The sequence below is a fragment of the Salvelinus namaycush genome, chromosome 17 (genome assembly GCF_016432855.1).
Source record: "Salvelinus namaycush isolate Seneca chromosome 17, SaNama_1.0, whole genome shotgun sequence".
Lineage (NCBI taxonomy): Eukaryota > Metazoa > Chordata > Actinopteri > Salmoniformes > Salmonidae > Salvelinus > Salvelinus namaycush.
This window is the reverse complement of record NC_052323.1, coordinates 23,334,107-23,346,610: the sequence shown is the minus strand read 5'-3', so window position 1 is coordinate 23,346,610 and position 12,504 is coordinate 23,334,107. Positions and strand designations below refer to the sequence as shown.

At 41.2% G+C, this 12,504-nt stretch overlaps 1 protein-coding gene across 1 annotated transcript in view; it reads right to left on the bottom strand.

Moving 5' to 3' along the window:
* The window catches only part of LOC120062473 (sorbin and SH3 domain-containing protein 2-like), a 94,793-nt gene that overhangs the window by 41,388 nt on the left and 40,901 nt on the right, over nt 1-12,504 (bottom strand). The window contains exons 7-10 of the mRNA XM_039012470.1: nt 9,957-10,023; nt 9,131-9,181; nt 8,696-8,954; nt 8,045-8,159 (exon numbers count right to left, since the gene is read on the bottom strand). Of these exons, the coding sequence (XP_038868398.1) occupies nt 8,045-8,159; nt 8,696-8,954; nt 9,131-9,181; nt 9,957-10,023 (492 nt within the window). The remainder of the gene's footprint in view (nt 1-8,044; nt 8,160-8,695; nt 8,955-9,130; nt 9,182-9,956; nt 10,024-12,504) is intronic.

Here is a 12,504-nt window from a genome sequence, read left to right as displayed (position 1 = left end):
GCTGTACCTCTACTACTACTACTACTGCTGTACCTCTACTACTACTACTACTGCTGTACCTCTACTACTACAACTACTGCTGTACCTCTACTAATACTACTGCTGCTGTACCTCTACTACTACTACTGCTGCTGTACCTCTACTAATACTACTGCTGCTGTACCTCTACTACTACTACTGCTGCTGTACCTCTACTACTACTACTACTGCTGTACTTCTACTACTACTACTACTACTACTACTGCTGTACCTCTACTACTACTACTACTGCTGTACCTCTACTACTACTACTACTGCTGTACCTCTACTACTACTACTACTGCTGTACCTCTACTACTACTACTACTGCTGTACCTCTACTACTACTACTACTGCTGTACCTCTACTACTACTACTACTGCTGTACCTCTACTACTACTACTGCTGTACCTCTACTACTACTACTGCTGTACCTCTACTACGTTTACTGCTGTACCTCTACTACGTTTACTGCTGTACCTCTACTACTACTGTACCTCTACTATTGCTGTACCTCTACTATTGCTGTACCTCTACTATTGCTGTACCTCTACTACTGCTGTACCTCTACTACTGCTGTACCTCTACTACTGCTGTACCTCTACTACTACTATTCCTGTACCTCTAATACTGCTGTACATCTACTACCACAACTATTGCTGTACCTCTACTACTACTACTGCTGTACCTCTAATACTGCTGTACCTCTACTACTACTACTATTGCTGTACCTCTACTACTACTACTGCTGTACCTCTACTACTAATACTGCTGTACCTCTACTACTAATACTGCTGTACCTCTACTACTACTACTGCTGTACCTCTACTACTACTACTGCTGTACCTCTACTACTACTACTACTACTACTACTGCTGTACCTCTACTACTACTACTACTACTACTGCTGTACCTCTACTACTACTACTACTGCTGTACCTCTAATACTACTACTACTGCTGTACCTCTAATACTACTACTACTGCTGTACCTCTAATACTACTACTACTGCTGTACCTCTACTACTACTACTACTACTACTACTGCTGTACCTCTACTACTACTACTACTGCTGTACCTCTAATACTACTACTACTGCTGTACCTCTAATACTACTACTACTGCTGTACCTCTAATACTACTACTACTGCTGTACCTCTAATACTACTACTATTGCTGTACCTCTACTACTACTACTATTGCTGTACCTCTACTACTACTACTACTGCTGTACCTCTACTACTAATACTGCTGTACCTCTACTACTGCTGTACCTCTACTACTACTACTGCTGTACCTCTACTACTACTACTACTGCTGTACCTCTAATACTACTACTACTGCTGTACCTCTAATACTGCTGTACCTCTACTACTAATACTGCTGTACCTCTAGTACTACTGTACCTCTAATACTACTACTGCTGTACCTCTACTACTACTACTGCTGTACCTCTAATACTGCTGTACCTATAATACTGCTGTACCTCTACTACTGCTGTACATCTACTACTACTGTACCTCAACTACTAATACTGCTGTACCTCTACTACTAATGCTGCTGTACCTCTACTACTACTACTGCTGTACCTCTACTACTACTACTGCTGTACCTCTACTACTACTACTGCTGTACCTCTACTACTACTACTGCTGTACCTCTAATACTGCTGTACCTCAACTACTAATACTGCTGTACCTCTACTACTACTACTGCTGTACCTCTAATACTACTGTACCTCAACTACTACTACTGCTGTACCTCTACTACTACTGTACCTATACTACTAATTCTGCTGTACCTCTAATACTACTGTACCTCAACTACTAATACTGCTGTACCTCTACTACTAATTCTGCTGTACCTCTACTACTAATGCTGCTGTACCTCTACTACTAATGCTGCTGTACCTCTACTACTACTGTACCTCTACTACTACTACTGCTGCTGTACCTCTACTACTACTACTGCTGCTGTACCTCTACTACTACTACTACTGCTGTACCTCTAATACTGCTGTACCTCTACTACTACTACTGCTGTACCTCTAATACTGCTGTACCTCTACTACTACTACTGCTGTACCTCTACTACTACTACTGCTGTACCTCTACTACTAATACTGCTGTACCTCTAATACTGCTGTACCTCTACTACTACTACTGCTGTACCTCTACTACTACTACTGCTGCTGTACCTCTACTACTAATACTGCTGTACCTCTACTACTACTACTGCTGTACCACTAATACTGCTGTACCTCAACTACTAATACTGCTGTACCTCTACTACTACTACTGCTGTACCTCTAATACTACTGTACCTCTAATACTACTGTACCTCAACTACTACTACTGCTGTACCTCTACTACTACTACTGCTGTACCTATACTACTAATTCTGCTGTACCTCTAATACTACTGTACCTCAACTACTACTACTGCTGTACCTCAACTACTACTACTGCTGTACCTCAACTACTACTACTGCTGTACCTCAACTACTACTACTGCTGTACCTCAACTACTACTACTGCTGTACCTCAACTACTACTACTGCTGTACCTCAACTACTACTACTGCTGTACCTCTACTACTACTACTACTTCTGTACCTCTACTACTACTACTACTTCTGTACCTCTACTACTGCTGTACCTCTACTACTGCTGTACCTCTACTACTACTACTGCTGTACCTCTACTACTACTACTGCTGTACCTCTACTACTGCTGTACCTCTACTACTGCTGTACCTCTACTACTACTACTACTGCTGTACCTCTACTAATACTACTGCTGCTGTACCTCTACTACTACTACTACTGCTGTACCTCTACTACTACTACTACTGCTGTACCTCTACTACTACAACTACTGCTGTACCTCTACTAATACTACTACTGCTGTACCTCTACTAATACTACTGCTGCTGTACCTCTACTACTACTACTGCTGCTGTACCTCTACTACTACTACTGCTGCTGTACCTCTACTACTACTACTGCTGCTGTACCTCTACTACTACTACTACTGCTGCTGTACCTCTACTACTACTACTACTACTGCTGTACCTCTACTACTACTACTACTACTGCTGTACCTCTACTACTACTACTACTACTGCTGTACCTCTACTACTACTACTACTGCTGTACCTCTACTACTACTACTACTGCTGTACCTCTACTACTACTACTACTACTGCTGTACCTCTACTACTACTACTACTACTGCTGTACCTCTACTACTACTACTACTGCTGTACCTCTACTACTACTACTACTGCTGTACCTCTACTACTACTACTACTGCTGTACCTCTACTACTACTACTACTACTGCTGTACCTCTACTACGTTTACTGCTGTACCTCTACTACGTTTACTACTGTACCTCTACTATTGCTGTACCTCTACTATTGCTGTACCTCTACTACTGCTGTACCTCTACTACTGCTGTACCTCTACTACTGCTGTACCTCTACTACTGCTGTACCTCTACTACTGCTGTACCTCTACTACTACTATTGCTGTACCTCTACTACTACTACTGCTGTACCTCTACTACTGCTGTACCTCTACTACTGCTGTACCTCTACTACTGCTGTACCTCTACTACTACTACTATTGCTGTACCTCTACTACTACTACTGCTGTACCTCTACTACTACTACTGCTGTACCTCTACTACTACTACTGCTGTACCTCTACTACTACTACTGCTGTACCTCTACTACTACTACTATTGCTGTACCTCTACTACTACTACTATTGCTGTACCTCTACTACTACTACTGCTGTACCTCTACTACTACTACTGCTGTACCTCTACTACTACTACTGCTGTACCTCTACTACTACTACTACTATTGCTGTACCTCTACTACTACTACTGCTGTACCTCTCCACATAAACAGTAGGGGCTGAATAACAGGCATGCAGTGGCATGGTGTTTACCTCAACTATATAATCCAGACGTTTTTTAGGAGGCTGAACCCAGAGGCAGAGGATGAGGAGATGAGAAGGAGGAAGAGGAGGCAGGGGCATCATGAGAAGGAACATGTGGAGAGAGTTACATGGTTAAAGATCACTCACACACTCAGCCGTGCACCTACACAACTCGTGTGTGTACAAAGAAATAAACATTTGTGAATGCTTGTCCAAACGTGAACACAACACACACCAAACACAGCAAAAGTAAGAAAAGGAAGGATGAATAAGCTCTATCAAGAAGCTACTGTCAAACATGCATAAGCAATCAAATTAAAATGTGTTGAAAGCTTTCAAGAGTGCTCAAGCGATTGCTATGAGGCAGGTCCAAAGAGTATATGGCAAGCAGTCTTACACACCATAGATCATGTGATTCACTCTTGTGCTAAATGACAACATCATTGCAAACATGCGTTCCACATCAGTGAATTGTGCAGCCTCGACCCTACTGCTGTGAGGTCCAAACAGTCAAGCATGTAAAACAACGACAAGCCTAATCACAACACAGGTCTGTGATAACACGGCGCTAAAATGTTAGATGAACTGATTATTACATTTTCAGTCCCCGTCAGTGGACTGACATCATCATTGTCAATTATTATATATTTTTTGGCCTATTTCAGCCAGTTATTTCTGGCCTCTCTTCAGACAGAGGTCAAGCATTTTCCTCATCAGTGGAACAAACACAACCACTGTGGTTGCATCCCAAATGACACCCTATTCCCTGTAATGCAATATAAAGGGAATAGAGTGCCATTTGGGACACCTGTGACATGCTATTATGCTAATAGTGCACAACACGTTCATCCCACTGGGGCACACGCTTAACACAGGGCCACACATTCCCCACCATGGGGCTGCAGTGCTAGCAGCCGCAGCCAGGGGGCGATACATTAGCACCTTATGGCACTGGCTAACGGAGAGAACCACAGAGGCCCTCACTTACCGGACGTCCAAACTCCAGCTCAGCAAAGAACTTATACCAAGGCTCATCCTCTAAATCTACCTCAGTGGGGTTTGAGTTACTAGTATTCTGGATTGACAGGGTGGAGAGGAGAGAAGAGAGGGAAGGGAGGAAGGAGCGGAGGAAAATCAACACAGAGTAAGGGTGAGAATGATCCATGATAAACAGCAGAGTAAAATGGATGAAAAATGAACAGCAACATTGGGAAAACAATTGCAAAAAGGTACTAAGTAATATATAATTAGAAACAAAGTAGGCATTGGTTTCAAGCTGAAAAAGAAAGGAAATTCACATGAGCACCACAATGCCTACTTCACCCATGCTCTACTAAGGGTTGCCAGCACACAGCTTTGACCTACTACAATAGCTATGTTGGTCTATTGTACTTCAAACAATGTGTAGGCAGGTTGCTTAGGATTTAAACCATCGTAACCAGCCGAATTCATTAATTCACAGGGTAACCTCAAGAACACACCAGCAGAGGGCAGTAAGTCACCACAACATGAACCTTGATCTATCCACAGAGCAGTACAGTAAACCTTCACTGAAAAACAGAGCCTGAATGCACTGCAGCAACACTCATTGGGAATCATCTCAGCCCTCAGAAAAAAGACATTTAAAATACACTTCTTGTAAGCAATAACACAGACCCTCAGTCTGAACTGCAATGGTATTTGTCCGCAGTCTCAAGCAAGCTTTGAGGTAATATAGCTTAGGGGAGACTGGGGTTAGTTGGGGTGAAGGGTTTATTGGGGTAAAGGGTTAGTTGAGGTAAAGGGTTTATTGGGGTAAAGAGTTAGTTGAGGTAAAGGGTTTATTGGGGTAAAGAGTTAGTTGAGGTAAAGGGTTTATTGGGGTAAAGAGTTAGTTGAGGTAAAGAGTTAGTTGAGGTAAAGGGTTTATTGGGGTAAAGAGTTAGTTGAGGTAAAGGGTTTATTGGGGTAAAGGGTTAATTGAGGTAAATGGTTTATTGGGGGTAAAGGGTTAATTGAGGTAAAGGGTTTATTGGGGTAAAGTGTTGGTTGAGGTAAAGGGTTTATTGGGGTAAAGAGTTAGTTGAGGTAAAGGGTTTATTGGGGTAAAGAGTTAGTTGAGGTAAAGGGTTTATTGGGGTAAAGAGTTAGTTGAGGTAAAGAGTTAGTTGAGGTAAAGGGTTTATTGGGGTAAAGAGTTAGTTGAGGTAAAGGGTTTATTGGGGTAAAGGGTTAATTGAGGTAAATGGTTTATTGGGGGTAAAGGGTTAATTGAGGTAAAGGGTTTATTGGGGTAAAGTGTTGGTTGAGGTAAAGGGTTTATTGGGGTAAAGGGTTCATTGAGGTAAATGGTTAGTTGAGCCACCCTTGTTTCTAGGAATACAAAATCAATAATTTGACCAAATACTTAGGAAGAGATCATCATTTCATGGAGTATGTGAAGGAAAAAACCACCTGGAAAAAGTGGAAAGCAAGTTAGGTCCAAAAACCTGATTTTGATCAAGTCAACTGAATTTATTGTGTTAAGAGGTTTCATGATGCTTGTATCTAAACCAATGTAGGTAGTTTTAAGATTGTTCTATACATCAGTTGGGGTCTCTATAAGCTTCAATATGAGGTCCTAAACCTAGCATGAAAGTGCAGCTTGTAGCTTTGTGGGCTATTATAGTCAAAATGTTTGCTTTGGGGTAAGTTGAGCCAACGGCAAATTGAGCAAATTGAAGCGTTTTCTTCCCATGCGTAATGCAAGGCATTATCGCTGGGATATTTAAAAATATATATTTCACCTTTATTTATACAGATAAGTCAATTAAGAACATATTCTTATTTACAATAACGACCTGGCTATGAGGTAATGACAGGGCCTGGCCTATGTTTTAAAGTGTTTAAAGTACAAAGTGTTTGTTCGGTGTTAAGCCTTTGTTAATAAACAATGCTTAAAATTATTAACAGACAAAAACAGTGATTGTGAATGTGCTGAATTGTGTTTGGGAAATAAAGACAGATATGTTTTAAAAAAGGTAGTGGTAATATTTCATTCAGTAGAGAAATGTGTAGGCAGCTTAACTTACCCTGTCCTGCGGCTCAACTTACCCCATACCCGGGTAAGTTATGCCAAGAGACCACTTTTATTGGACAACCTATGTTTTAAAAACTGTAATGTTTACATGAATTCTGAATTATTTCCAAGGATAGACAACATCCTGAAATATATGTAGATATCATTGTTGGTAATAATATTATATCTCCCTTGACGGAGTGATGCTGAATGTAACAAATGGCTAAACTTACCCCACTCTCCCCTACTGGAAAGAGGAAAACAGTAAATACCTTTGGTAGTCTAATTACACTGCCACTGAAAATAATTACTGCCACAAAATAAACTATGTGCCTGTTCCACGTAAGTGGCTCAGAACAATGGTGCATTTCAAACCACTCAGCTAATGAGATGAACCCTGCAGGGCACATGGTCTGCTGCTGAAACAGTCCACTGCTAATTACCTGCTAGGAGGAGTGATATCAACAAAGGTCATTTAGGAGAGTTCAAATGTCATCCCAGCAAAACAGGAGCATTCCCTAAACATTAGCTAAGATTCCCATTCATTTCTAGTTAGGATTTTATCTAACATTAGGATGACAACATCCCAAAAACATTCAAATAATTGATTATGTTAGAGGTTTCATGATGCTTGTATCTAAACCAACATAGGTAGTTTTAAGATTGTTCCATACATCAGTTGAGGTCTGTATACACTGAAATAATGTTTTTTTTTATAACACTTTTTTTATAATATGTTTTGAATTAAATATCCTTGGAATGTTCTCCTAACTTTCACTAAAATGTTGTACACAACATCTGTAACAACCATCTCAGAACACTGCCCAAACGTTTCCAGGTAAAGAACAGACACAATTTGTTATGGAAACGTTCTTGCAACATCAGCCAAATGTTTTATTCAAACATTATATAAATCATCAGCACAACTAGACAATATTTGTGTTATGAGAACATTTACAGCAACCTACCGAATGTTCTGGGAACTTTCACAGAACCAATTTCGGTTTGCTGGGATTAGTTTAGTGGCGAGTGACTGGTCTTACCTGTCTCTCCTGCTCCAAAATTGAGGATTTCCCAGGTTCATAGTCGAAGATGCTCCGAGGTTCTGCACGATATTTCCTGGTGTCCACCTTTCTGTCAGGGGGTCCATATTGGTTTCTTGTTAGAGGATACAGAGACATGTTATTATGCAGTGGCCCACTTGTTCCAAAAGTTACCATGCCAAATAATTTCAATTAGTGTATTTTACCCCCTTTTTCTCCCAATTTCAATCTTGTCTCATCGCTGCAACTCTCCAACAGGCTAGGGAGAAGCGAAGGTCGAGTCATGCGTCCTCCGAAACATGACCCGCCAAACCACACTCCTTAACCAGGAAGCAAGCCGCACCAATGTGTCAGAGGAAACACCGCTCAACTGGCGACCGAAGTCAGCCTGCAGGCGTCCGGCCTGCCACAAGGAGTCGCTAGAGCGTGATGAGCCAAGTAAAGCCCCCCCGGCCAAACCCTCCCCTAAACTGGACAACGCTGGGCCAATTGTGCGCTGCCCTATGGGACTCCCGGTCACGGCCGGTTGTGACATTGCCTGGGATCGAACCCGGGTCTGTAGTGACGCCTCAAGCACTGCGATGCAGTACCTTAGATCGCTGCGCCACTCGGGAGGCCCTTGAAAGGAATTTTTAAATAATTTTGTCTTACTTGTCTACCGTGCCTCTGTCTATTGTGCCTCTGTCCCTCTCGCGCTCCCTTTCTCGAACATGTGCCGATGAGAGTATGGGAGGGGGTGTGGGGGGCATGGGTGAGGGCGAGGTTAAGGAATTTGTGTTCCTGAAGACATTGCACGTGCCGTTGTCAGACACACTCTTGGTCATTGGCCGGTACGTGTGGGTCTGGGGCGGAGCATGGGTCTGCAATGACTTGGCTGGCCGATAGTCTGGGGCTGAGCGATGATGGCTATCTGTAATAACAACAGATGCATGTGACAGATGCATCCAACAGATGCAATCCAGAATGTAGGCATGAATTCAAAGGTGAAATTTGTATGACATATGTATCTCTATCATATTCCAGGCACTCAGCACACAGACTTATGATTCATGTGTGATTCACGTGATGAAATAATAAATTTCTTACCGGTATTCATTACTGTGTGGGTGGTATTATATGGGTCCATATTTTCATTTTCTGTGATAAACACCAAAGTAGGATGATTAGCAGTGCACTCCAACTCATCGTGTAAAAGCAATGAATGTTTAGTTTGTTTTGATACATTTCTTAAGCTATTCTCTTTGTAAGACAATTCTACATGTAGTCAAAGATAATGGTAACACCATCTATGTGTAATGCATTATGAATATATTAAAGGAATTATCATATTTGTATAGGCTGCTATAAGGAGCCAATGACTGCTCATAACACATCTTCAAATGCAATATGGGTATTACAAAAGGCACCACCAATGCGGTGTGTGCAGGTGTTGCTGAAATAATGAAAAAAAATATGAAGCATATGGTTGTATGTCATTGTTGTCAATGTGTGTGACCCCTGACCTGTGTAATCCCTGTGGGGTCAGTACTAGCTGGCTCACATTATGCAGGAACTGCACTGTCAGATTCCCAGTAATGACATTTCTCTAAGCTGCAGACTGCTGAGCAAAGCTGCTCTATTGTCAAATCGTCAGCTGTTGTCATCTCTCTCCCTCCCCCCCTCTCTCTCTATGTATGTATGTATGTATGTATGTATGTATGTATGTATGTATGTATGTATGTATGTATGTATGTATGTATGTATGTATGTATGTATGTATGTATGCATGTATGCATGTAGTTCAATGTAGGCCAATGTCACTGTAGCACTATAACTATCCCATTTAGAATCCCTTCTCCTCAGGGACTGGCCAAGTGGAGAGATGGATAAGGTGGAAATACATCCTGACGTTAATATGGAAATTAGCTCTTACCTGGTTTGTGTACCACGTGAATCTGCTTGAACATGGACTTATACCAGTCCTTTGGTCTGTCCACGGTCTTTAAGAAAAACATACAACAAAATCATAATCCCCCACTGGACCATTTTACCAAAAATAACACCCACAAAACACAGTAGTGAGATGTGGACACATAGAGACATCCACAGTATTAGTATACATATCAATGTATTAGATCAGGTTACCATTACACAATGAGATATAGGATGTGTTCCAAATGTCACCCTATTCCCTCTACTACAGGGCCCCGGTCAAAAGTAGTGCACTATGAAAGGAATAGGATACAATTTGGGACGTATACAAAGTGATTGTTTGCAGGCTGGCCAATGAATCTGACCTCAGTTGGCATGCTTTTTCCCAGGGTTTCATAAAACACACCAGGGACAGAAAATCTATTTCTCCTCCCACAATACAGTCCTGGGACGGCCAGGCCTGGCCCAGATGGCCTGCATTGATTGGAGATTAGGAACAGAGTCATGATTTATAGGGCCCAGCCACTTACCTGTACGCTATAACATTTTACCTTTTGAGTTTTACACCAACATAAGCCTCTATTCATCTATGCAAAAATCTCTCTGGTGGTGGTAGAGAACCAAAGCTACACTGTAGCTCAGAAGATAGCTTTTTTCCTGAAATATTCTTAACCACAAGCTGACAGAGAAGTCCTTATGGATTATCAATAGATAACAAGCTATAAGCCCAAAGCACTAAGCTCCCTCTTGGTAGTCTAGTCTAATTTAGCAGCATAATACACCCTACATCATGACAATGCAGAAAAACGCATACAAAGAAATACAGTATACAGGGTTCATACAGACAGTGGCAAGTACTTTTTCAAGTACTAATGTATATTTTCAAGGACCATCAATTTGCTATAGTTCCTATTATGCAATTGTTTCTAGTCGCCACCAGATGGCAGTATATCGCCACAACCTCATGAAAAAAAAACAACTACTTACTATTCATCACTACCTCACAAGTTCTACTCAATAATATGTGTTTCACTACTTATTTACTACATACATGAGTGGTAAGTCAGGACCGATGATGTTGACTGATTTCTTTATAAGAACTGTAACTCAGTAAATCTTGGAAATTGTTGTATGTTTTTGTTCAGAGTAAATAATAATATTAAATTGTTTTTATATTGAAATTGTCTTCATATTTCACAAAATTTTTGGGTCCCACAGGCTGTCCCAACACATAATGACATGAAGTGAATTCCGACAGAGTAAAAGGCCCTTAGTTGATTCTAAAATGTTGTATTCTATACCCATTTGAAGAGAAACAAGTTATTAATTTTGATAAGTTTGATAAGATTAAAGACTCTCTCAGGGGACCCTATTTACATTTTAGGGGACCCCACATCAGTCTCGGACCCCAAGTTTGGGAACCACTGTACTACTAACCTCTCTCCCTGCTTGCTTCAATTGTTTGGAGGATGTCTGTTGACACGGCAGGAGTCGAGGGATGTTAAAAGAATTCCCATTGTCAGCGGCGTCTCTCTGCTACTTTCCACTATAGGTTTGGATTGAGGTAGTTCGTTTCACCTCTCGGTCTATGTCGTGTGCGGAGTTTCCCATTGGACAGAGTGGCGAATGAATGCGCTGCTAACAAGGCAAATCCGGGGGAGCAGGCGAACATAATGAGCATACATTAATCATTCATGATTCCACTCGTTCGCAGAGGTAGGCGCAATTAGAACTCAGGTCAAGAAGCCTTGTGAGCTTTGATCAACGATTAGAACTCAGGTCAAGAAGCCTTGTGAGCGTTGATCAACGATTAGAACTCAGATCAAGAAGCCCTCTGAGCGTTGATCAACTATTAGAACTCAGATCAAGAAGCCTTCTGAGCATTGATCAACGATTAGAACTCAGATCAAGAAGCCTTCTGAGCATTGATCAACGATTAGAACTCAGATTAAGAAGCCTTCTGAGCATTGATCAACGATTAGAACTCAGATTAAGAAGCCTTCTGAGCGTTGAGCAATAATAATAATAATAATAAGTGAGTAAATTATAATTAACGAAATAAAAAGGTGCGTAAACGCTATTTCACAAATAAAAAGGTGTGTTTATCACCCACTACATCCCAGGCTGGGTCTGGCAAAACCCATTCATAAACATCAATATCATGCCAGGCAGGCTTGTATCTACATTTGCCTGGCATTTTAGCTATCGATGTGATGTTTGGTGGCGCCTAATCAGTCAGTTCTGTACCTGCCTGGCTGAGTGGCAGTGTGGGTGGAATGAGCGAGCTCCTCTGGCAAACACAGCACAAAAAACATGAGGAAATAAAACTCTGTAGTCTGCCTGGAAATGTATTGGCAAGACCTATACATTTTTGTAATGTTTTTCATATTAACATATTTGATCATTTTCTGTTCTCCTCTTATTTTAATTCAAGTACTTTTCAAGTATCAACTTGAGAAAACGTCTGATTTTCAAGGTATTCCAGTACTTGAATTGCAGAGTGCCAAATTCAAGTACTTTAAGCACCTCAAGTACCTTGTGAACCCTGG